The sequence below is a fragment of the Cupressus sempervirens genome, chromosome 10, assembly GCF_028749045.1.
Source record: "Cupressus sempervirens isolate cs-2001-9-10 chromosome 10, ASM2874904v1, whole genome shotgun sequence".
NCBI classification, from domain to species: Eukaryota; Viridiplantae; Streptophyta; class Pinopsida; order Cupressales; family Cupressaceae; genus Cupressus; species Cupressus sempervirens.
The window spans coordinates 611,622,521-611,650,352 of NC_143127.1; the positions used below are offsets into that span (position 1 = coordinate 611,622,521).

Sequence of the window (27,832 nt, forward strand, 5' to 3'; positions counted from 1 at the left end):
GACTCTAAGGTCATGCAAAGGCATTAAAATATAGGATAAGGCAATAAGGGCTTGCTCTAGATTGCCTATGGAGAAAGATGATCAAGGCAACAGCAAAAGCAAGGATATTTCATCTAAGTTGGGTATTCAACAAAAGATTTTTAAAAATGGGGCTCTTGAGAAGGTCTCAAAGGCAAGTAGGAAGGAGGACCATGAGAAGGTTACGTTCGTTGTAGAGACTTTGGCAGAATTTAGTTCTATGAAGACCATTGGTTCTCACTTTCCCCCTCAACAATGGATATTCTCTCTTAGAATGTAAGGGGGCTGAATAACATCCCCAAACAAAAGGCTATTCGAGAGTTGAAAAGTTCTTGCTCTCCCGATGTGGTCTTCATTCAAGAGATCAAATTATCAATTTAAGGTATGCTCAATAGGGGGTTAAAATTTGACCTAGAAGTAAGTGTCAATGCATTAGGGCTCAAGGTAACTTTGGAGGTATGGCTTTCTTATGAGATCTGTGCAAGTTGGTCCCACTTTGGTGGATCTCCCATAGGTCTTCTATCTCTTTGGTGGCCAAAATTTATAATAGAGGGGTAAATCTGCTGCTAACTAATGTCTGTGCCTCAAGCAATATTTCTGGAAAATCCTTTCTTTAGTCACATATAAGTCTGGTCTGTTCTCTTGCTCCTTTACTTCCTTGGATATTGACTGGTGATTTTCAATGCTATCTCTAGTTTGGAGGAGAAAAGGGGAGGAAACATCAAGCTTGACTCTTCAATAGAGCTTTTGAGGAATAATATTGAGCTCCTAAGGGTTGTAGATGTCAAACCCACTAATGGGATGTTTACTTGGAATAACAGAAGATGAGGAGTTAAGGCCATAGATGAAATACTAGATAGATTCCTTGTCTCTTGCCTCTAGTTGGAAGATAGTTGGACTACTAGTGCAGATATTTAGATTGAATCAATGTCTACTACCAACTTTTTTGTGGTGAAGAAACGTTCTTTTCACGTCTAGTTAATGTGGCTTCGTGTTCCCTCTCTTCATCATCTTATGCCTGACTAGTGGAGTGAGGGAAGATTTTCTTATGGAGTTGTTATGTACTCATTTGTCAAGCAACTACAACACATTGAGTATAAGTTAAAATGGTAGAACAAGATGCATTTTTGGCTAAAAAAAGAGCTCAAGAGTAGGTTGATGTTATTACTCTACAAATCAGGGATCATGGCTTATATGTTGCCCTACTAAGAGAGGAATTTGTTGAACTCAAAGGATTGGAGGAATGGGAGCTCCAAGAGGAGATTTATTGGAACAAAAAGCTCCGGTAGATTGGCTATAGAAAGGGGATAGAAATACAAAAAAAAATCATTGTTCTTTAAAAATAGAAGACAGTGAGGTCATATTACTTCTCTTCTTTCCTCCAAAGGGGACTCTTCTTTTTTCCCAAAGGGAAATTTCTCAAGATGCCATCGAGTTTTTTGAGAACTTGTTTACAAAGAATCTACTCCTGCTACAGTAGTGGGTTGGTAGTTGAGTATGTTCCTTCCATAGTTACTAATGAAATGAAGGAAGACCTTATGAAGCCCGTTTTAATACTTGTCATTATAACAATGGTGTATGGGATGAAAAATGTAAAGCCCTATTGGATATTATTATTTTATTACTTTAATGTTTGTATATAATGAAATTTAGATCAATAAAGGTCGTTTCTACGATCTTCTTCAGTTCCTTATTAGAAACTTTCTATTTTGTACATTTGTAAAAAAAATTATAATATGGTATCAAAGCATAGTTTCTTCGATCATTTGTTGACACATCAAATATTGTACCAATTTGCATAATCTAGTATCAAAGCATAGTTTCATTTTTCAAAAAAAAATTAATTTCATTTTCCAAATTATGTGCTCATTGAATTTTTTTGAATTTCTTTCTCTAGGATTTTTGGCCCTCTATTCTTAGAATTCAACTAGGGTTTTCATAGCCATTGCCTCTGCAAATCGATGGTCTACAAATTGTGCGGGTTTTTTCAGGATAATTTTGGGTACTATTTGTTTGCATTCACGAACTAGATCTAGTTTATTCTGATCATTTTTTGCTTCAAGCAATGTTTTCTCTGTTGTTGTTGGCTCGTTGGGTTTTGAAGGCCTGTGTTTTGTACATAAACGTGTGTCTTCCGCATCTAGCCATTTTTTCTTGACAGGATTTAGTTCAGTCATCATTTTTTTCTACTACACGTCATTTATTGGGTCATTTTTCCTCTAGCATACTATTTTGCATTCTCTCTTTGTTACTTTGATCTATTTTCTGAGAACATCCACCATTTTTTTGAAGCTTGTCTACAATTTTTTGGAAGTTTTTTCAAACAGCTAGGGTTTCATTTGAAACTCTCTCCTTTTGTGTTGGTTTGAAAAACTAATAGCAGAATCTTGGTGGGTTTTTCAGATCTCAACCGGGTCATCATAGAATTTTTTGGGTGCCTTAGTTTTTGTCTCTTGAATTCCATACCAGCTAGAATTTAATTTTGATTTCAAATACCTTCTAAGTTTTTTGAGATCTCTTTTGGGTCTTCTTTAGATTTTTCTAGGTCATCCAAAAAAAACTTGAAATCCATGCAAGTCGTACTTGGTTTTTTTTTGAAGCTTGTACCTATATTTTCCATCGCCTCTTTAATCCTCATTTTTTGTGCATTGGGAAACGTGCAAGATAGCGTCATTGATCAACTCAATGTTGGACGACAATCAGAGATTCAACTAGAAAAAATGGTAACACCTAGAAGCAACGCATGCTGATAATCTTTGAATAGCACTGCCTTGAGACAATTGTTTTCGGCACAAAGACTCGTTCTACCACAGTCCAAGCAAACCAAGACAAGTTTGATGATCGGAATCAAGAAGTTGTCATGCTTCTCAAGCTCTCCTGTCACAGATGATTGATTGCCTCAAATTGCTTATGCCAAGTCTACAACAGACATTTGAAAGCATCTAAAGGAGTTGCATGAGACATCCGACAAGAGTTGAGCATTTTTTTCTAAAGAATCAGTTGTTCTCCATCATGATGGATAGATACATGTCCTTACAAGAGCATCTAACAAAGATTAAGGACATTCAAGATCAGCTTGAAGCTATTGGTGTGAAAATGGAGGAAGAAGATACAGTAATCATCACCTTGAATAGTCTATCTAAATCTTATGAGCACTTAATAGAGACTCTCAACATTACTTCCACTAATGTTATTTTGAAATTTCCAAAGTTGTGCACCAAACTTCTACTGCAAGACATTGGAAACAACAGTTTAGTAGTAATGCCACCTCGTCCTCCTCAAAGCAAGCCTTTTTCAGCCAAATCCTTCCACAAACATAAAGGTAAATCTCAACATTCTCAGCCATATCAACAGAAGGGCTTCAATCAGTCTCAAGATAGTTAAAAGAAGCAAGTGCAATGTAATTACTGTCACAAATATGGCTATTTGCTTAAAGATTGTCACGATTGGTCAACTTTTGAACAATGCTCATCCTAAAGGCAATTTTGTTGAGCACACAAAGTAGAAAGAGTCTGCCTTTTATGCCTTCATGGCTAAAAGACATGCAAACCACGTGAAATCTTTTGCTTGGTATATTGATTCTGGTGCTTCTTGGTATTTCACTCATAAGCATGATCGGTTTACAAATTTTTCTCTTTACTATTTCAGTTATATTTGGAGGAGGCAAAGAGTATATTATTGTCACCAAGGGCAAGATTCAGATACAATTTGGTGGGAGGAATCTCGTTTTCCTCAATATATACTACGTTCTTGGCATGGAACTAAACCAACTCTCAATAAGTTAGATCAAGCAGCGTTCTCCTTAACTTGATGTGGTATTCAGTTTACACTAGTATTTGATTGTTGATTGTGCAACACACACTACTATTGTTGTTGGCATTGAGGATCATGGTCTATGCAAACTTGTGGATACTACTAATTCCCTTGAGCATGCCTTTTCAGCAAAATCATCTCCAATCAGCGGTCTCTAGCATTAGAGATATAGTCACCTAAACATTCATTATCTTGCTCGACTTGTTCAAGATGATTTAGTACTTGGTCTACCTAAAATTGAAAATCAAAATCCGCGAGTTTGTGGAGCTTGTGAGGCTGCAAAGTAGCACAAGACGTCGTTCAAGGATGATGACTGATGGCAAGCCTCTAAGGTACTATAGTTGGCCCATGTTGATGTATGTGGTCCAATGGATACTCATTTTGTTACTGGGTGCGAGTATCTCTTACTTTTTATTGAGGATTTCAATAGAAAATTGTGGGTGTACTTTCTTAAACAAAAATTAGATGTTTTTATTGTATTTCAAAATTTTAAGGCCTTAGTAGAAAAAAGAGTTTGAGTTTTGTTCTATTGCTTTCTCCACTTTTTGATACACATGGCATAAAACATCAGTTAACCACACCATCCACCCCTCAACAAATGGCGTTGTAGAGGGTCGCAACTGCACCATTACAAAACTGGCCAAGTCTATGATGGAACACAAAAATGTTTCGAAGAAATATTGGGCAGGAGCAGTGTTTACTGCGATCTATCTCCTTACTCGATCTCCCACACATAGCGCTAAGGGCAAGACTCGCAAACCTAGGATCAATCACTTGAAGGTTTTGGCCCTTTAGCATATGTATGGATTCCAAATGCGCAATGGTCCAAGTTGGATTCCAAGAGTCAAAAACTTATGTTTATAGAATACGTTTGATAACCATAAGGCTTACCAGTTGATTGATGTAGACATTGATCACCTCATCTTCAGTTGCGATGTTGTCTTTGTTGAAGAACGAGGACTATTTCAACCTTCCTCCTTTGAGCAGAATTCTAAGGTTCAACATTTGAAGGCCTTTGATTTGGGTATCATGGAAAGGGTAACGACCATTCGTTGCCAAGGCAAAGATGCGATTGAAGCCAACACATTGGCAAAGTGGAACAAAGTAGGAATGACAATATCTACCATTAAGGATGTAGAGATTGCATTTGTTGTCAGAGTTATTGCACACAAATTCTATCAGTCTAGCCAACCTGATAGCATGCCCTGTGTTGTTATAGATTTGGCATGGAAGATTATCAAGAAAGATCATAGTTATGACCTTGCAGATCTCCAGTTAACACAGTTGGCTGAGAACTTGGGGAGCATAAGGAAAGCGAAGAACAGCTTGTGTAAGTTTGGATCTCTTATTATTTGTATTTTCTTCTATGTACAAAATTCAGTTCCTACAATTAGTAATGTTGTTTGGGATAGGAAGAGACCTGTAACTCGGCAAATAAATGAGATTATAAGTCAAATGGGTGGATGGGTACTTTGAAGAGTTTAAGAGAAAGATGAAAAACAAAACAAGGATTCCCCAATCCCTTGTTGATCAGTATTACAATGATATCTATTTCTTAGTTGACACATATGCACAAGCAGTCATACCTAGGATTGCATGGTTAAGACCTCTACCATATGAGGTTAACATTGATGAAGTGACAGCAGCAATTACTACTTTGTTGGCTGAGGAAGTTGATAAGGATGCTGTGCCATTCGGCAGATATGAAATTGCAAAATTGAAAATTATTGTACAACTCAACGCTCCAAAGATAGACAAGAAGAGAAAGAGAGTGACTGAATATTTGGAGAAAGCATTAGGAGGAGCAAGAAGATGCCTTTACAAATAACGTAAGGCAAAGGTGAGGATATGAGCAGTGATGATGAAGTAGATGGCAATAAAGAAGTAGAAGCAGAAGGAAAGGGTGATTAGATAGTGGCTACCAAGCCACAAAAAAGAAAAAGAAAGGAAATTGTGATTGTTGAGCCTAAAGTGTAGAAGACCATTAAAATAGTTACTAAGCCTGCATCTGCACCACCAAGAGTAACCAGGCAGAGGACTAAAGCATCTACCACTACAGCTGCAGCCGAGTGAAAGAAAGAGGTAGCTAAGGCTACTAAACCTGTTCAAAGAAGGATTTTGACAAAGAAGAAGAGTAATGGTGAAGAGGCAAAGAGGCAGAGCCAAGCAAGCCTGCTAAGAAGCCTAAGAGAAGGCTTGTGAATACAAATGATGAAGAGGAAGACAAAGAGAAGACAAAATCTGAAGATATTAGTCAGTTTAGAGTGGAAGTGCACAAGCCCCCAAAAACAATTGATGAAATATGTTACAACATCAGGGAAAGTGCAAGACTTTCTAGTTTTCATTTCATTAAGTATGAGAAACTCGGTGTTGCTGACAAGACCAAGTTGATGAAGCCACTTTGGATATGATGGCTAAATTCAAATATCATTGGAGTTAGGAAACATGATTCCTAATGAATTGTATGCAAAAGTTGATTAGAGGTGGCAATTTGCACTAAGGACAGAAAGGCAAATTAGAGAAGGTGCACTTGCTACTGTTATTCCTGAATTGAGTAGGAAGCAAATTGCAAACGCTATAAAAGAATATACCAAGAAATTTGTTCGAAAGACTAGAGCTAATGTGTGTCTAGATTATACTCTATGTCAATCTCGTTACCGCATGATTCTTATAGGTGTGTAGATGATCTAAGAAGTTACAAGCGCTTCAATTCCATAATAATTATAGGTAGTTGCATACACTCACTCTGAATCTAGATATTATGGATTGAGTTTTATAAAATGAAGAGCAGACGATGATGCCACTATTGGATTGTTATCGCATGCAATCTCCCAAGGAAAAGGCGTTGCGTGATTTGGCATTCTTCCTACTTACTCTAAGCACGGATGAATGTATGGATTTAGAAGACGATTACATTTTGTTTAAGGTGCGGTGGAGTTGTATTGGAAGGGCCTAATCACAAAGGATTTCATGAATGAATGAGCGTTGCTCAACCTTGGAAAATTCCTTCACCACAATCTAATTGTCAACAATTAGAAGCAGTGTCAACAAGTGTGTAGCTCATCTTTGATTACGATTATCGGAGTCCATCTAGCAGGCAACAATTCTCACTTTATTACTCTCCTTAGCACATATTATTCTAGCATGAATTTATTTTCTCTTGACTTCCGTTCATTTTATAATGGCAGTACAATTTATATCAAAGCCATCACTTTATGACTTGGTGGCTTCAGTTTTGTGGCAATATTATGGTAGTTTGTAATTTCATCGACTTACAAAAAATGGTGCTCTAGTTAAAATTTGAAGATCTCATGTGTTGCAAACTTCATTTTCAATCTTTTTGTCGTTGTATAACTGAAGCAAAATGGATTTATTATTCTGGGAATTCCCTGTCGCCGGAAGATTCAGTGATCACCTATGGCTCATCGCATTCCTATCATTGTTGTTGCATCTCTAAGGCATATTTTGTGAACTCCAAGGGTGTGTATATACCTGAACAGAACATTGATAAAGAGATTTTGAAAGCCGATCAACTAGGAGGTCTTGATATTTATCTTCATTTTCTATCTTCTCGAGAATGAGAGAAGATTTGGCAATTGAAATAGCTAGATCATATGCAGAGGAAGCCAATGGATCATTGTTATCATTTTTCATCAAACGGGAACTTCAATGGTCATGGTGTTTCTTTCCTTGCTTTCCCTTTTGCTTCAGTATCATTAATTTGTTTTTTTTTTCTATTCTTTGTTCATTAGGGTTGGACTAACAATTCTTGGCCTAGAAGTCATGGGAATGTCTAATTCCAACAAGTCTTGATGTTGCCTTCATTGTAGCGAAGGACAGAAGGACCACTTTGCGAAAGGATGTTGTTAAGGAACTGCACGAATGAATGGTGCAATACTAATTGTCTTCTAAGCTAACCAATCAATATCGTAGATCAAGGAGCATATTCTCCTTGCCATTCAAGCAGGATGATTATTATAGTGGATAAACTTGCTGATTGATTACTTTCTCAATTCCTTGTTAATATGTTTAATACGAGCAATGAATTCGGTGGCTTATTTTCAATGGATTGTTTATTACTATTTATCCTTACCATGACATTATTAGAGCACAATCTACTTGTGAAAATGGTTGTGATGATTTTAGTGGCTAGGTCATTTTCATCCTTGTGTCTCTATGAGTATTAGGATAAGGGCTCCATGGAAATTCTTGGTGTAACAGAGTTCTTGATTTTTTTGCCTTCCTAAAAAATTTCCGTCAATAATGATCTGGCATCATCTTTTGTTGAGCTTACATAGGAGTCTATGAGAGAGATGAGTATCATATGATTATATCTCTTGAATATTAGTTATAAAAAGTGTTTTCTTTCAAATGATAGTTATGAATTATTAACCTCCCACGATTGCAGGACAACTTAAGTAATGGGACGATGAGAGATTACATTCAAATAGGGTCATTGCATACAGTCTTAGAACTGAATTGATATTCAAAGGAAGGTTTCATTTGCTATCTTTATGGTGATCTTGATTGAGAGGGAGTAATTATGGAATTCCCACTATTCTTGTATATGTTGTTATTGTTTTATAATATTGTAGAATTTTGAGAATCTTGCTGGAAACGAGTCTCAGTTGTGATTACTTGTTGAATATGAGTTTTTATTAATATAGAAGGACAACTTGATAACTCTTTCACTTATGAAAGATTCATTGTGAGCATCATGTAGAGAAAGTCCATGATGTCATCATATTGAGAGATTTTGTGATGCGAGTTAGAAGCCATGTTGAGAGAGTCCATGAATGTATTACATTGAGAAAATATGTGATATAGAGTTAGTTGTAAACCTTATTGGCTTGTCATGTTGAGATGTTCCATGACAACGTCACATTGAGAGTCTGTGATGAAAACTGATCGTAAACCTTACTGGCTTGTCATATTGAGAGATTCCATGACAACCTCACATTGAGAGAATCCATGATGAAAGTTGATTGCGATTCTTGTAGGTTTGTCATGTTGAGAGATTCCAAAACAACATCATGTTGAGAGAGTCCACAAGGAAAGCTGATTGTGATTCTTGCAGGTTTGTCATGTTGAGAGATTCCATGACAACATCAGGTTGAGTAAGTCTATAATGAAAGTTCAATGTGATTTTTGCAGGCTTTTCATGTTGAGTGATTCCATGAACTATGTTTTTGATTTATGTGATCGGAATTTATCATTGACCTTTTTTTAGTTGCAACCTAGTGTGACTGTTTAGCTAAAAGATCTCTCTCTCGCTAAGAGAGAGTCTAAGAGATTGTAGTTGCAATAATGATCTTTATCTCTAGAAATATGGGCGTTATTATCGTTATGGTCACCTTTAGCTAAAGAGGACATTTATGATAATAATTGTAATATTAAATATCGAGACATGTCTTATGACATGTGTTGAGGCATGCATATGGAAATCCAAAGACTCATGTTTTGAGAAATTTAAGAGACCTTTGGTTGTAATGTGAAAAGTCTCTCTTCTGGTTATATATATCACATCAAGTGATAAGCATTGTCCACTTGAATAATTTATTATCAATAAACTGATCTTTTGTTGTATGGATGGGTTTTCCGTTCATTTTGGAAGGGTTTTCCCAGGGTAATTTCTGGTGTTTATTATATCTATTTTAGTTATTCCTTATTGTTGTTTATCCTTTTTTAACTGGGCAAAATCTAACACAATGAGCCCTATAGACATTCCTATTATGCTAATAACAAAGTCAACAAATTCATTTTTCTAATGCAAAAGATAACGGAGTGCAATTCCATTTGTTGCAATCATCCATGTAATATTTTAATAAAACTACCCTAGCTTGGTTCTATGTGAACTTAAGGCAAATGTCAACAATTTGTTACCTAATAAACTAAAGAGTGACTAAGATGACTATTAAAGAAAATTTATAATATTCTAGTACCCTCGCTTAATGGTCATTGTCTGACTATTTGTCTTTTGCTCACAAATTCTTCAAAACAGTTTGTTGCTGTTGAGACCCTCCCTAGCTCTACAAAATGTTAATGACCAAGAAGCCAAAATTCACCCATAAAGAACAAATAAGGGTGCCCTCTTCTTCAAAATGCTTTGCAACAAGAGACAAAAGCCTACCACTAAGTTGACTCTGCGACTAACCCTCCGAGAATCAGCAAAACATCTGACCAAAAATCATCATAAAATATCCAAACTAATGTTGGATAACAAAGTTGCTCTTCCCTGGAGACAGAAACAAAGACTAAGAACAACTAGCACGATTTTGAGGAAAAATTAACAAACCCTCCAAACTTTGCAAGTGAGCATAATGCTCCAAAACAAACTACAAAAAGGCACGATTTTTTAGAAAAAAATTTGACGAAACCCAACACAATTTTTAAGGTGAAAATTTGATCAAAACCTAGCATGAGTTTTGAGGTGAAAAATCAATCTAAACCAGACAATACAAGCTTCATTTTTTAGTAAAAACGGTAAAACCCACCAGATAATTTTTGGGGAAAAAATAACAAACCCACAAAGGAATCCCACACAACTTTGTGAATTACACAATCAAAATTTTAAAAGGGAAAAATTATAGAAACCCATAAGAATTTTTTATGAGAAAAAATCATGAAAACCCATCAAAAAAAAAAATTATTGGAAAAATTGGAAAAATTTATGAAAACCCATCAGAAATTTTTAAGGGAAGCAAAACATAGGACTTTGCATGGTAAACCAGCACGTGCAAGTAACATGCAAGGGCATACAAGAACATGCAAGTAAATGCAACCCTCAAAAATCAGAGACTTTTGCTGCAACCAATAAATTGAGCAATAGAAACCCTTGACCAAGCTTGTGATTTTCAGCAAAAATCCTCGAAGACTAACTACAAAAGTTTCATAAAATAACTCTTACAATTTTTGTTTCTAAAAATCGAAATGTAAATTTCTGGAAAGATATCCAAATCTAAAGAGGCTCAAGTTTTCCTTAAAAAATCTGCCAAATTTTATGAAATCCCATTGACCTGCTCTGATACCATGTTATGGTAAATCGATATTGTTGTAGTTGTATTAAACAAAGGAGATAAAAACTCCTTATATAGATTTACAAAGATGATGTTTCTAAAAAAACAATCATAAACTAAAGACGAAAAATAGAAACTACCTAATAAACTAAAGAGTAACTAAGATGACCATTAAAGAAACATTATAATATTCTAATACATGCTTCCTAACCTTGGCATTATGAAAATCTGCTACAAGCAACAATAGTTCATCTTTTGGTAGATTGAAGGATAGTTCATGATTTTACTCATCTTCTCTATCTAAAATTATGAATTTACCAGTGTTACACCGATGCACGGGTACGGTGGTGCGGGAGGGTGTCGGGGACAAGTTTCGGGTGCGGGAAAAAAAGGGCCTCAATTTGGGGATGGCGAAGGAACAAACAAAGGGACAGCGGGGGTGCGGAGGGGGGGTTGCATAGTGTATATATATATGTATGTACGTATATATGTGTGTGTGTGTGTGTGTGTGTGTGTGTGTGTGTGTGTGACTGAAAATGCTAATTATGAAATGCTACTTCAATATATTATATAACATACCAAATATAGTTGAATAGAGAAAATTGAAATGCGATTCACAAACCATAAGTTCAAACTTGAAACTTGAAACTTCATAACCATTTAACAAATTAACTTAGTTCAAGATGCAAGATTCAAAATTCATTGTTCAAATATGAATATCATATATCATAAAGATGCTAATGATGACAATGAGCCGAGTAGCATGAAACATTGAAATGAAATAATGTACATAGCCATATGATAGTGAGTATAATCAACAATATGAGAAAATTTCAATAATGAGAATCGAATCATCCCAAGCACTCTTTGATCATCCCCTATAATGACAAAATGTCAATAAAAAAGAAATGCAAAAAGTATTTTTTTATGACTTTTTGGGCCATTCAGTCGGCCACAACCCACGAGCACCCTGTGCCCACCCCCACACTTGAGCACCCGCCATGTACTTGTGTCTTGCGTCCCACCCGGGTGCTCGACTAGTGCAGCCAAGGTGCGGCGGCATTTTTCGGCCGGTGGGGGTACTCGGGTGCACGATGCATGCAAACCAGGTGCGTACACGTACCGGGTGCTTTGGGTTTTTGACCCGTGTGCGCGCACTCAGGGGTTACACTAGAATTTACTGTAATATTCAGATTTGTTGAATTTTTATAGCTGCAATAGAGATCTATATACCTATGTCTTGCTCGTTTGCTTCCATAAAAGCTCCACAGTCATCTTTCTTCCTCGCACAACCTTCTTTCATTCTCATTTGTGATTACATTCCTAGTTGGCTTTATGACAATTCATTGTTCGCTAGCAATATTCTATGATGTATTGGCACTTTATTTATGATTCACATCAAGTATCCAAGTGTTGTTTTTCTTGGCACTATGTGTCTTCATGTTACACACTGACTTAACATCATAAGGGTGTCACTTCATATGCTATCATGGCAGTTTTCTTACCTATCTTGAGCTCATGCTATGCAGTCACCACTTTTCATTATGGTCGACGGTGGATAGCAATCATGTGTAAAGGCCCAATTTTTCTTCTTGTCATGTTCTCTCTTATTGTGCAGTAGCTCATATTCAATTTTTTTGTGTAATCTTATTTCTATTCCATGCTTTGTGATCACTGGTGGATGAATAGTTATATTTTCTAAAGACTTCAGTAAGATTGAGCTTCAGCAGTTTTCATTCTCAGAGATTTTTGCTTTGCAATTTCTCTAATGTTACAAAACTTCAACATTCTTAATTTTTAAAGATTAAAGCACTGCGTATATATGCGCTGAGGAAAAACTTATATAGATTATTATCTTGTTGCATTTAATCAATGAGTGATAATTGAATAACTTCAGTGAGCTCTTGTGTTCATTTTTTTGTTTCACTTGAGCAGGAGGGTTTGCGTCATCTAATATTGTGTTTTTGTTTATTGCATTCTTGTATTTTGATTCAAAACATTAACATGGTATCAGAGTGGGTTTAAGGAAACGATGCGCACCAGACTAGAACAATTTGATTCTAGAAGAATCGCAATGTCTAATGGGTGCCAAAAATGATTTTCAATGTCTATGCTTACATGTTTGGCATTCATGTCTATGAGGATAGCAGATGTGCTAGAGTTCAAATTTTTCATTTTTGTATACACTAACACTGTGTGTGGCAAAAGATTTACCGGTGGATTTTGAGGAAATTCAAGCAATAAAGAGAAGTATTTGAATATTGATCATGAATTTTATGTAGTTAATTCATGCTATAATATTGGGTCTAGTAACTCATGTATGTTTTTAGCATTTTGTTTGTATGGTTCTCTTCAAGATAGTTTGATCCAATGAATCACTACTAATGTCTCTAAAAAAGTTTCCAAAATGGATTGAGAAGCAAAGGGATGATGAGAGATTACTGTTGATGTCAGTTTTGTACCACTACATAACATATAGCAATTGAATTCATAATATGGAATATCAGACACTCAATCCCTCTCTTGAAAAGTAAATACTCATAAAGATATGAGAATAACTCCAATGTTCCTTACACCTATGGATACTAACTTAGTTATATTAATGTGATTTGTTGGTTAATCACGTAGGAGGCCTTAAGTTGTTCATTCAAGGATAACTTGGACTTTTGGTGTGATGGTGATGAATCTAGCTTTGTAGAATATATGAGCACCAAATGATGTTGATGACGATGGGGGTGTGTCTGCCAATGGTGTTTCTCCTTTTCTAACTTTCTAAGAATGAACTCGAATTACTAAACTACTTGCTGCTCTACTCCTACTCTCATGAATGGAAAGATAAGCAAATAGATGGGGATCAATCTGACGAAAGCTTACCAGTGGCTCTACCTCCATAGATGCAATGATTCGAGGGAAAAAGACTAGATTACCACGCAAGACTTCCTAACAAGCCGCTAAGATGCTAGTGGCCTAGTTTATAGATCCCTATCAAACATCCACTAATATCACCATGCAACTATCCATCTACTCTTACTCTCAACAACTTTCTTGAAATAAAATCTACTTTAACAAATTCAATGAGATCTAACTTTAACTATTGGAAGTAGAAACCATGCAATAACACCAAATGTTCTTAATCAACATGCAAGTCACAACAATGATAAAGAGAGGTAATTTTGGTATTATCTTAAGCAACAACTTTCTTCAACCCTTTACAAATGAGAGCAAATGACCTTATATAGAGGGCAAAATTACAACCAACGGCAGAGATTAAGAGGCAAAATCAACAATCGGCATTAGATCCCAGAAACCCTAATTAGGGTTGCCACCCCATCAGCCAATGAGAAGATGCCACCTCATCAATGGACCAATGAAAAAAGGAAAAGTGGTACCCAATGAGAAGGCACCAAAATGGTAGCCAACCAGAATCAAACACCTATCCTACCCAAGAAGGAGATATTGCCACTTGGGCTTGCATCAAATGATTTTCTAATATAATTCTACCCTTTTCTTTCATCTTTTTAGCCAAAGCAATGAACTTCGCTAGCTTGTCGTTAACTTCCTTCATGTGAGGGCAAAGCATATTCCTTATCTTGAGCTCAGCTGAATTCATCATTTTGCTCGCTGCTTGCAGTGTATTCTCATCATCCTTCTCATACTCTTTTGCATACCCGATAAAGGCACTAAGGGAGGCAAGGGTGCCCAAATGCTTCTTCTTGATGGCAACCTTCCCCAACTCATCCAATCTCAACCCAAACTCTGTCTCATTGACGTTCCTCTCTGATATCTTCAAAATCAAGTACAACCCTAGCATCGCCCATCATGGTTGAAATGGAAGTGTCAATGCCTACGTTGTGCTATGCAATCTCGTTCTGTATCTCTTCAAGTATCATCAATCTAATGGTCAAGGCAACAAACCAAGACTCTACCATACTCATTCCTCCTTCATCTACCAACTTGGTTCTCTCCAAACATCTCTCTGATAGCTCGATAAATGCCTATAGCCTGGGAATGGCTAAGTCCTTGACCGGAAGGAAATCCTTCCACTCACCCTCAAATTTTTTAAATTTGTCTCTAATAGCCACTAATGACCTGAACGTCAAGATAAAGGAAGGCAAGAAATTTTGCCCATCCTAAATTATATCACTGGTGCAATCTTTGATTTCGCACAGCTGAGCCGATATCTCTTCTATGCTGCTCTCGCTGTCTTGCAGAAGGGCTACCTGATGCAACTGTTGGATAGGCTGACAATCTCTCCAATACTTGTTTTCGGCCTCCAACCTTATAATCCTCTCGTTTTCCTTCCTCAACCTTTCTCTAATTGAAACCATGCCTTCCTAAATCTCCTCACATTCCATGTCATCCGTGATTCTCCCCAAGTTATGCTCAACTATCCCATACTCTTGAGCTACAATCTCGTCTACTGCCTCGCTAACCTGTGGTATAGCAATCTGAACTTTTCGATGACCCTCATCATCGCTCTCGATTATCTTTGCCACCGTTTTTGCAATTTGTCTTTGTTTCTCACTATTTTCCTTCTCCATAACCCTTGAATATCTTCAACTATTTGGACAGCCACCACCTCACTTCTTGGCATAAGCATTTTCCTTAACCTAAGTCACAAGGTTCGAATTCGAATTCGAGTTCGACGAATGTAAAATTCGAATGAAGTTCGAAAAGGGTAAAAATTCGAAAAAAAATTCGAATTAAATTCGCCTTATATAATATTAATTATTTTTAAATATATGTAATGTATCAAGAAAGGCGCATAAATAAGTTTCTGGGGCGAGGTCATCCGTTGGGGTGGGGGGGTCAACCACAAGTGACACCCTAAGTACATTTGGCTATGTTTGTAGCGAAAAAGTCACCAAGGAGGAACGACCCTTATAGATAGTAGGGCCAATTGAACAAAATTTTTATTTCACATTAATAGATTATTTAAATATATATCAAATGATCGATTATTTTTAAAATCTCAAGAATCAATTACTTAAAAAATTATATAATAATACTTTAAAAACTTTTAATTTATACTTTATAAATTTAATAAAACAAAAACTTCATTTAAAATGAATACATAAAATATATATGCATTATTATATTACAATGAAATAATCCTACGATTAATGAACATTATTTTATTTGTACTCAATAAATTTAATAAAACAAATAATTCATTTATAGATTACAATACATTATTACATTAAATAAATTTAACAATGACCATCAAAAATAAAATAAACAAAGACATTTACATTACAATGAAATAACTTATAAAATAAATTTATCAAAGACATTATTACATTAAATAAATTTAACAATGACCATCAAAAATAAAATAAACAAAGACATTTACATTACAATGAAATAAATTATAAAATAAATTTATCAAAGACGTTACAATGAAATGAAATAAACTTTAAAAAGACATTTGATGAAAGGCGCTAGAGACGGCAAAGGAAAAAAGCGAAAAATTGCAGACAAGAGTTTACAGGAGCTGAAATTTTGCCCGTGCATCTCTCTCAATTTTTTTAAAAGAAATTATTAAACTTACAATGAGCTAAATAAATACGCTAGATTTCAATGGGTATTGCTGCCTTGGTTCCTGTGTTGCTGGTTCGTCTGCCATTACTTCTTTTAATTGGGACTTAATCTTTAGCGGCTCTGCAATCCACTCTCCTATATGTTGAGGCAGGCGACATGCTATTGCACTTCTCTTAGGTGCAAAATGTGCAAAATATACAAAATAGATTTCTTAACGAACCTTAAAGTATATAAGAATGTGAGCCATATGCGCTAGGTAGCCACACTGGTCAAATAGAGTTGCAAGAATTTTTGCAATGGGCACATGTAAGAACTCCTCACAAACAAAAGCCGCCTCAGTATCTCTGTAGGTCTACAAAAACCTTTGTTCATTTTTAGCATTCCAATTTTTACGGGCGAACACTACCGCTTTTCATCGAATGTTTTAGAAAAAATTAATATTCAGCAAAATCCGAATCTCATGCTTGGGATTCGCCGAATCTTGTGACTTAGGCCTTAACCATAGTGGTGCAGTGCATCTCCCCAAATCTGGATTCGATTTGACTAGCAAAACATCACCAATGGCCTCGGGCACCTAGTTTATTTTCTCAATATCAATTGGCCTATCCTCTTCTTCACTAGTGACTGTCACATCATCTCCATGTTGGTTCTCCGAGGAAGGAGAGTACTTAGTACTGTCATTGTAACCACTTGATTTCGAATCAGAGCTCACCTCTACTGCGACCCCTTGTCCACTTGTATTATCCTTACCGTCTTCATGGCAAAGGCGTCATAAAACATCTCATAATCTTTGGTGTTGTACAAATGAAGTTGTGGATAGCACTCATGCACCAAACATTGCCCCAGCCCATTGCCAATCACTCCTAAGGCCTTAAGTCCAGAACTTTCATATAGTCTCGCAATCAAATAGAAAAGATAGGACCCCATGTAGAATTGTTATTGATTTTGCACTATCCTAAGTTGCAATTCTAAATTTTCTCTTTCCATTTTCAATTTCATTAATAAAGTACATCTAGTTCTCGAATTGCATACCTTAAGCCACACCCATGATTTGGCTGAGAAGCATAATAAGATAGTCATACTCTGATTTAACATCTGACTTGGTGAGCTTTGATGACCTGGTAACTCCCTTCTTGCCTTCGTGTAACCAATTCTGCTTTAGATGAATGAAGCAGGCCTCCTAACTATCCTAAAATAACTTAACCGCTTGATCCATCATTACCACTATCATGCTTTTATACTGGGGAATATTAAATACTTCTTCGACCACTTGTCTGCCAATGTTGGCTAACACTCTCTTCCCTTCATCAAAAATGATGGATTTTGTAACAATATCGAACCGGGATGCACACTCCATTACCAATTCTGGACAAGGCATGGTAGGAGGAAAAGTCGCCGCATATATGATTCCGCTCTTGTAGATCTTCTTTGCCATGGGGAGTCCTTCCTTTAATCTGCCCCTCAACTGTACCATGTTCACCATGTCAATATTGGTATCACTTATTCACCTCACTTTCAAGAAGAAGGTGGTCTTAGGCATCATTTCTTTCTTGTCTTTTTTGGTATTCGTTCCCTTTGGGTTCTTACTTGCACTAACATCTACCATCCTAAACACTTATTTTTGCCCCTTCATGCTAAATGATATGGACTACATTTATCAATCTCCAACCTTCTTTCTATCAATGGAATCTGGCTTATTTCTGCCTCTCCAAATCCTATCTCTACACTTATCACTCTCCAAACTTCAATCCTAGGGGTGGGACTACCACTTATTTCTGCCTCTTCATTACCTTAGGATGGACTACACTTATATCTCCCAACTTCTTTCCTAAAGTGGTCTAGCTTATTTTTGCCTCTCCAAGTGTGCTATCATGAAATCTACACTTATATCTCTCAACTTCAGCCTATCAATGGAATGAAGTGGTGGATGATGAGTGCAAGAAGAATATAAAGGAAAAGTACCAAGCAAGAATAAAGAATAAAATCCGCCTTTAAAACCAATCTTCACCTCTAAAAATGAATAGAATTTTACCTTAAATTTGTCTTTTCCAATAACCGGACCCTCTTCAAGTTCAGATCAGATCTCGAAAATTTCCATCCTCCTTGCAAATAATGATGCCCTAGCAAAAATCAAAATTTCAACTTCCTTAAAATTGCCCACACTTGCCAAAAATCAAACCTTGAATCATATAGCCTCTTCACCAAATAAAATCGCCCAAGCTGGAAAGAGTAATCACTGCCAAAGATGGAGAAATCTGCCCCAAAAATCACCCAAGCGATAAATTTGCCTTTAAAGGAAAATCGCACATCCAAGGAGGAGGAGGAAAAAGGAATGAGAAAATAAGAGAAGGGGAAGCCCCTCTTATACCACACTTTTTGCCTCTCTAAGTGGGCCGACATAAAATTAGCCCCTAATTAATGGCCCAAATTTAAATGCAATGTTATAATTACTTAGCGCATAGTGAAATTGGCTCATTTAATTGCTAGTTTTGATCAAAATTTGCAAAATAGAAACAAGGTAAGCCTAGGAGATGTCAAAATTTTCATTTAATAACGTTTTGGCGATTAAAATATCATTAAAATTGAATTTAATGAGCAAAAATCAATTTTCAATTCCAATTTACCAATTTCCTTTCAGATTTTTAAAATCTTCTGGGCAATATTTCAACCAAATTAATGCGATTTTGCAATTTAGTCCACTTTCAATTTTGCAATGCCATTATAATTTTTTTAACAAAATAAATCATTTTCCTAGCAGTCCAAAATTCAAACTCCAATTTCAATTTCACTATCAAAATTTCTATTTCATCAAAAAAATTCAAGATTTTCCGAAATGACTAAATCTAACAAATTCACTTTTAAAAATGCACAAGTTTATACAATTATTTCAAATTTTCAAAAAAATTCATCTAAGTCCAAAATTTGCAATTTTATCCTTCCAAATATTGTTTTAACAATCAAAAAATGTTGTTTTTTGAATTCTATTTGGCCTAAGGATAAAATTAGATGTTCCGAAAAAAATCAAGTTTCGCACCGGATGAATAATAAACCAAATCAAATCCCTCTTGGCCTGAAGGTGTCCAAGGTGTAAAATTTTCAATCGAAAATCTCTAGACAACTCCGAAAAAATTTGCTAAGACAATTGAAAAATTCCAAAAATTAGTAAAAATTGTCAAAGCTTGCCCGAAAAAGGGGGTTCCCAAAGATTTTGGGGCGACGATGTGAAAACCTCACAACAATTAATGCAAAATATGCGAGCTATAGAAATGAACATGGGAATGTTGCTTGACGCCATGAGACTGAATTGGTGGCACATAACTTTATTAAAGAGAAAGAATTATTCAGTTTTTCATTGCAATTAGTTTCTTCGAAGAGGAACAAATGACATACAAAGGGAGACTATTAAGCTATAGAAAACAGATTTAGAGGGAGCTTGAGTGGCAAATAGAAAACAGATTCAAAGGAAGCTTGAGTGGCAAATGCAGAATGGTAAGTCCTATGCTGAGGATCAGCAAGTTTGTGTAGTGGTGTCACTACAAAAGCTCCCTGTTGGACATATATTAGAGCCAATTTCCCAGTATTGTGATAATCAAAGCTATTAGAATGCTCTATTGAGAGGGAGTCTCAGCAGCCAAATGATACTTTATATGTGCTTTAATGAGTACTTTTCTAGGAGTGAAAAGTTTGAGGTGTGATTGCTTGTTAATGGGTTCTTCTCTTAAAGGGAGAAGTTTGAGGTGCATTCCCTTGTTAATGAGTTCTTCTCTATAAGAGAAATTTGAGGTGAAATCCCTTGCTAATGAGTTCTTCTCTAAGAAGGAGAAGTTCGAGGTGCAATCCCTTGTTAATGAGTTCTTCTCTCTAAGAGAAGTTCAAGGTGAAATCCCTTGTTAATGAGTTATTCTCTATAAGAGAAGTTCGAGGTGAAATCCCTTATTAATGAGTTCTTCTTGCAAGAGAAATTGGGGGTGAAATCCTTGTTAATGCATTCTTCCTTACAAGACAAGTTCAAGGTGAAATCCCTTGTTAATGCATTCTTCTCTGCGAGAAAGGTTTGAGGTAAAAGTGTTGTTCCACCCTCTGGGAGTAGCCAAGGTGAATACACCCTCTAGGAGTAGCCATGGTGAATACATCCTCTAGGAGTAGCCACATGTGTGACTCCATGACTTGGTTTTTCGCTTTTTCTGTTTCACCCTATAGGAGTAGTTATGGTGAATATTGTTATTTTGAGATGACAATTTTTATTAAGAAAAAAAACTGTAATGAGATATTTTGTTGACATTCCTTTTGGATGCAGCTATGTGGATACGTCATGCAATGGCATATTGGAGATCTCTCTCTTGCTAAGAGGGAGTGTTGATTTTGTTATAGCTGTGATAGAGATATGTATACCTGTGTCTTGCTCTTTTTCTTCCATAAAAGCTCTACAATCATCTTTCATCCATGTCCAACCTCTTCAGTTCTCATTCATCCTTTAATTTCCAGATTGGCTTTATGACACTTCATTGTTCGAGTAATATTCAATGATGTCTTGGCACCTTATTTAAGATCCGCATTGTGTGTCCAGGTGTCATTTTCATTGGCATCGTGTGTCTTCAATTACATGCTGGCTTGACATTGTATGGGTGTCACTTCATTTGCTGGCATGGTGATTTTCTTACCTATCTTGAGCTCATGCTATGCGGTCACCACTTTTCATTATGGTAAATTGTGTATAGCAATTGTGTGTAACGGCTCGGATTTTCTTCTTATCGTGCTCTTTCTTAGTGTGCAGCAGCTTGTATTCAGTTTTTTGGGGAAGGGACTTGTGGTCTTATTTCTATTCCATGCTTTGTGATGTCCGGTGGACAAATAGTTATATTTTCTGAAGACTTCAGTGTGATTGTGTCTGAGCAGTGTTCATTATGAGAGATTTTTGTTTTGCAATTTCTCTGATGTTACAGAACTTCAATGCTCTTATTTTTCTGAGTTTAATGCACTAAGTATATATGTGGAGAGGAAAAACATATATAGATTATAATCTTCTTGCATTTAATCAGTGTGTGATTATTGAATAACTTCAGTGAGCTCTTGTGTTCATTTTTGTTTCAGATAAAATCTAAGACAAATTTTGATAAAGGATCAGTCTTATTGATTGGATGTATGGAAGACTTCAATCATAAGAAAGAGCTTTGGTATCGAGTTTGAGATTGAAATAGACATCATTTTTGTACGCTGGGTTGTTTCCCTCAAGCAAAAGGGTTTTCCATAATACAATTTATTGTGTCATCTGTTGTTGTGTTTCTGTTTATTGCATTCTTGTAATCTGATTAAAAACATTAACAAAATTAATAATTCACAAAGTAATTCTGAAAATAAATCATATCTTCTCTTGAGAGCTTTTGTAGAATGGTAGGGATGCAGGTCAATATCAGCAAAACTAAGGTTATGATTTTCTCTAATAATAAAAAACAGCATCAACATGACTTTTATTACAATAGAAGTGTTTTTGAAGAAGTTGCAGAGTATAAATACCTTGGCATCGATTTCAACAAAAAACTAAGCTGGTCTAGTTGTAGGCATAAAAGGACATGAGGTAGGTGGAAGGCTTTTTATGCTCTTCAGAACAGGTGCCGTGAAGTGGAGTTGTGGGATTGGAAAACTATCCAAACCTTGTTCGGTCTTCTTGTGCTGCCAGTTGTTCTTTACGGGTGTGAATTATGGGCCAGCAACACTACTATAGCACAATGGAAACAAATTGAAGGAATCCAAAAGCATTTGATCACAAGCAAGTTTAAAATCAAAAGCACTGTTCCATATGATATCATGCTAAGTGAAATGGGGGTTGCTCCTATCGAGGCACTTGCTATGGTTCGCCTTTAAGCTATCTAAAAAGAATCGAAAAAATGGAAGAGGATAGATGGCCTAAAGTTGTCTTTAGTGATACACTATGTAAGCAAAAAAGGACATAGATGCAACAAAACATCAAATGGATGAGTAAATGGAATATCCAATTCAATATGTGCCCCACAAATAATAAAGAAATAAAGGTCTTTGTTATGGAGAAATTCTACAAGAGAAACTGGGGAAGTGAGATCAGGAGGAAGAAAATATATTATATAAATGAGTTCAACCCCACTTGTGATCAACTCCAAAAAGCGTACATAGGAGCCAACATTTCTTGGAGGGCTAAAATTCTTATTGCTCAGCTGAGAACCAACTCTCACCAACTTCGTTGTGAGACCGGGCATTGGAAGAGGCCAAAGGAGGCTTGGGAAGAGCGAATTTGCAGATTCTGCAATTCTGGGAAAGTGGAAACTGAACAGCACTTTATTTTAGAGTGTGAGGCCTACAAGGACAGCAGAGATAAATTTGCGGATACTATATGTGACAGTTCTTGGCATAACCTATTCAACGAAGAGTACATCGAGCAATTGGGTGGGCTCATCATCATCTTACACAAGAAACGAATGGTGCTACTTAAGTCTGCTTGAGTTGTCTTGCTGTCCCATAGGCTATTTTTAGCCTCACGGACGTTAAAATTTTATCTATCTATCTATCTTGATTTTCTGTTATAATTTTCCTTCAAACTATGAGATTCCTAGATGTATGTCTACTTTGAGAGTGCTTTCAGATTTCCATGAAACAGGGGGTTTTGTCCCTGACTAGATAATGGCATGAACTAAAGGTATTCGTCCCAGACTCAGCAATACCAATTAAGCGTGTTTCCATCCAACTTGGCAAGAGAATTTAGAGTTGCATCCTTAGAACTCTTAATTTACCTTCAAGGTTTATTGTCCTCCTTCATTGTAGTTCACTGGTAAACAGTCACAATATTTATTCCAAAATTGATGCCTTCTCCACAATGAAACGATCTTCCTTTATATCTCACATTTGAGGGAATCACGACTTTATAAACACAACCATTGCTCTTCAAGAGTTACTACCCTTTGCTGCTTTTAGTCTAAATATGATTAAATCCTGCTATATGTTAGCGCTAGCTGCGCCACTTATTACATGCTTATGATGCCAGCTTTAATTTTAATCCCGTAGAACAAAATTAAAAGGGGCTGCGATCCAGTTCTTGTGGCAAGGGCATAACAAACCATAGTCTAAACTCGATACCTTGTGAGCCAATACCAATTGTGATGTGAATCACCACTATTTCCTTCGAGGCGACTGCTTGCATTTTTCTGCATCACCAGTGATTTAGGCAAAATAACATGTGGACCCTCTCTCTAGCCTGTAATAGTTATCTATGTGATACCATTATAATAACTAGCCGTTTACTATGGGAAGAAATGCTAAAATGCGATTTTACTCCACATCAATGCTTTCCACCTCCATCGAAGGCAGGTATTTTTCTAATAGTTTGATATCACTACCAAGGGCATCACAATTACAAAAGACCAATATTTCCTTACAAGAAAAAATGAATGAAAAAAAGTCCCAAAATTTGGTCATTGCAAACAGCTCAATGGTGGAATGAATTTCGTTATTTTACAACATTACATTCCAACTGGATGTTATTATTGCATAATGTGCAATTAAAGAGTTTAATTTGAATCAGCTACTCTCAGGAATCTCAGCAATCCGTTTGAAAAAACATCAATAAAAAAACGACTTAAATTTCAAAGATACCCACTTGGCAACCGAGCACTCTTCTAATTGCTTAGAACCAGTGGAAACGCCCCCCTTGTCCATTGCAAAATGCAGAAATCTGATCACTTCTTTCTTAAAATCCAAGAGATTTTTCCACGCAAACACTTATAATATGGAGTTCTTTTAACAGTCTTGCGGGAACTTTACGAGAAGACTTAACCTTGCACGACACAAATGAAAAGTAGAACAGATTCAAGTGTAGATAGGGCAATCCTTCAAATTCTAGGGTTAAAATATCATTCTAATGTTGGGCCAAAATATTACTCCTCTTGATTTGAAAAATTTTCAATCTAGGATTGAGTGGAAAATGTGCTCTTCTATGATTTCTACGGCTTCCGTTTGAACCCTTGCTAGTTTGTTACTTGTCATACCGCATTTACGGCCTTCTCTGACCTAGCAATTGATGTTGGTGTTGGAGATGTTGTTGGAGAGAATGGCTCCAAATATCATTCTAATGTTGGGCCAAAATATTACTCCTCTTGATTTGAAAAAAATTCAATCTAGGGTTGAGTGGAAAAAGTGCTCTCCTAGGGTTTCTATGGCTTCTGTCTGAACCCTTGCTAGTTTGTCGCTTGTCATACCACATTTACGACCTTCTTTGACCTAGCAATTGATGTTGGTGTTAGAGATGTTGTTGGAGAGAATGGCTCTGTCAAACAAACACTCACACAAGTTCGTACTTTGAATGCCAAGGAATTTGATAGTGCATGCACTTGGCTAGAATAGCAAACCCTAATTGGGTATTTTGTGAGTTGGACTCCTTCTGAAAGCATGTTGTTGGAATGGGTTTCCAAGGTCTAGATACATTACGATGTCCACCTTGAAGGTGTTCATTTTAGCACTCTTGGCCAAGCTAAGCATGTTTTTATTCAACGTCCCTAGACTGTCTAGTCCTCTCTTTTGGTTTTTCAACGTTGGTCATGTGATTTTGTTGATTCTGATGACCACAGGCTTAAGGTGCCCATATGGGTGGAGTTCCCTTAACTTCCTATCCCATGCTAGTCATTTTTGCAAGTCATTGTGCAAATTGTCGGCAAGGTAGTTTGCCTTGAGCCAGACAAGTTTTTCAATGCTTAGCCCCAGCGTAGGGTATGTGTTGAGGCCGACCTCTTCAAGGACATTAAAGATTAAGTGGAAATATAGATAGGTGGTATCACCTTCACTCAATAGGTGCTTTACCCAAACCACCTAAATACCTACTATCGGTGTAAGTTAGTGGACCACAAGATTAGGGATTGTCCACTGCTAGAATTCAATCGTCCATAGTCTCTAAAGCCAAACCAATTTTGGCCTCAAAAAAGATGAATGGACTATTGTTGTGAAAAAGGGCAAGGGCTCCATTGTAACTAAGGCAAGCTTTTCGCCCATAGATAATGGTCAACCTAGTTCAAGCCTGGCTTTATTAGAGCCTTCAGTCCCCTTGCTTCCACTACCGCTTATTTCAAACCTTAGTGTTTAGGGGACAACGAGCGTTCACACCGTCGACCCTCACCCTTTATGGGTTCGAGCGCCACAAGTGGCATCGATGATTTCGTCATAGACCCTTCGTCGTTCTCACAGCCCAGAAGATCACAATGAGGTTCATGATAATGGGGAGAAGATACAGCAAGTCAACTCTCTTGGAGACCCTTCATTTGATGCTCCCACATTTTTGCACAATAGCTTCTCCTCTCTTGTGGACGAGGACGACATGGAAGTTGGGTTACAATGAATTGTCTCTCATGGAATGTGTGGAGGCTAATAGACCTCCCTAGAAAATATTTTGTTCGGGACACCAAGCGTTGGCTTGGTCATCTTGATGTTCTTTTTCTTCAAGAAGTTAAAGTTGTTGGGTTTCTTCTCACTTCCACCTACTAAATTATTTGGTCGGACAATGTCTTGTTTGCTTCCCAGCATGAGGTTGGATGAGGTGGCATTGTTACTCTTCTCTCTACTCATTTACTTCTATTATTTTGCATTGTTCTAACCCCATGTAGAGGATTGTTTGGATTTTGTTGTCTTTTTTTAGAATCATTCTTTTGGTACTATTAACATTTATGCCCCCAATGATGTTGTTGAGCGTTCACACCTATGGCGTTGGTTGGTGGATCACTTGCCACTTGTGACCTGGGTGTTTTATGGGGATTTCAATATGGTTGAGCTAGCAACTAATAAGGAAGGGCTCCTTCCTTTTCGATGGGCAGCTAGCGAGAGAGAGGCCTGGTTTGACATGTGAAATAAACTAGGCCTATTTGATCCCAATGCTACTTGTCGCCAATCTGATGGGGTTTAGCATACTTGCTCCAACTTTCAAGTTGGGTCAGACAGAGTATTAATGAGACTTGACAGGGCTATGCTTTCAGATCAATCCTTTTTTTCCTTCTCATACAAGATTGCTTTACCTTTCACCCCTTTGCTAGATGTGACCTTTTCATATCATTACCCCCATCCTCTTTTCTATCACCTAACACACTACTCAGCCTCGTCCTTGCAAAATCTAGTTTTATCTCAATACCCCCTTGTTGTCTCATCCATCAATTATTGTCCACATCCTTTGAACCTAGAATCTCGAACCTCGACCCCACACCTAGGTTGGGTGGATTCAATGGTGGAATGACATCATTCTTCGTACTACGAGATTTCTTCGCATTTACAGTAGACAATTAGCCATATACCACAGAAGATCTTATGAAGCCACTAGTAAATATCTGTGTACAGCCTCAGAAGCCCTCATCATAAATCTGTTTGACACTAGAAACAAGTTGCAGACAACTAAGTCGCTAGGGAATGTCAAATCAAAGCTTGTCTCTGTTGGTTGGAGGCTAGCAATCAGGCTTCCAAACAATTTTTCAATGTCATGTGGGTTTGTCATTCTCTAATGGGCATCAAATGCAAAAAGGAAGACCAGCAGGTGCTTTCTAACCTGCTTAGCATACTTCAGTCTTTTGTGCGTCACTATGAGAAGGTCTTCATTGCTCATGGATCCTCTACAATGCGTGACCAAGCTCTTTAAGCTTGCCTTTTTGTCACTCCCAAATAGGTTTGCTCCTAAGCAATATGCCTTTTGTGAGCAAAAGCTCATGCTTGTTGAGCTCAAGGAAGCTGTCATCTCTATGGCGGATGATAAAACCCCTAGTTGTGATGATTTCCCATGTGAATTTTACAAAATCCTATGGGATGATATTGGCCCTAGTCTGCATCGAGTGTATCAAGAAGCTTACAACTCTCATTCCCTAGGCAACATTATTAATGAGGCTAATATCAAATTCAAACCTAAAGTCGGTGATCTTGAGGAAATCTGCAATTGGAGGCCTATCACTTTGTTGAATATCTCTTACAAGATTATTGCCAAGGTTCTCTCCCTTAAAATTTGGCATCTACTCCCTTAGATTGTTTGTTCTAAGAAAACTAGTTTCATTAAGTCCAGATCCATCATGGATAATATTATTGTTGTTTGGGAAGGTATGGAATGGGCTCAGTAGTCCAAATAGCAGACCTTATTTCTTAAGATTGATTTTGCTAAAGCTTATGACCAAATTGAATGGCCTCTCATTTTGGCCATGCTTCAAGCTTTAAGGTTTGGCCCAATCTTCTTGCAGTCAGTTCAAATGCTCTTTGGCAATGCCTCTACTTGTATTGCTATAAATGGTCGACAATTTGAAGCCTTTGGGCTCTACAGATCTATCTGTCAAGGCTGCCCTTTAGCACCTTCTCTTTATGCATTGGCGGTTGAAGAATTTGGCTATCTTCTTGCTAACATTATCTCTTGAGGTCTACTGCATGGCATTTCTCTTCCAGATACCACTTTGCAGCTTGTGAATGGC

At 36.9% G+C, this 27,832-nt stretch overlaps 1 protein-coding gene across 1 annotated transcript in view; it reads right to left on the reverse strand.

Annotated features, from left to right (window-relative positions):
• The window catches only part of LOC149535331 (uncharacterized), a 56,105-nt gene extending 31,872 nt beyond the window's left edge, over positions 1-24,233 (reverse strand). Inside the window, exon 1 of the mRNA XM_089805074.1 lies at positions 24,013-24,233. Coding sequence (XP_089661200.1) covers positions 24,013-24,071 — 59 coding nt within the window. The 5' untranslated portion in view covers positions 24,072-24,233. The remainder of the gene's footprint in view (positions 1-24,012) is intronic.
• Positions 24,234-27,832: the final 3,599 nt, after the last annotated feature.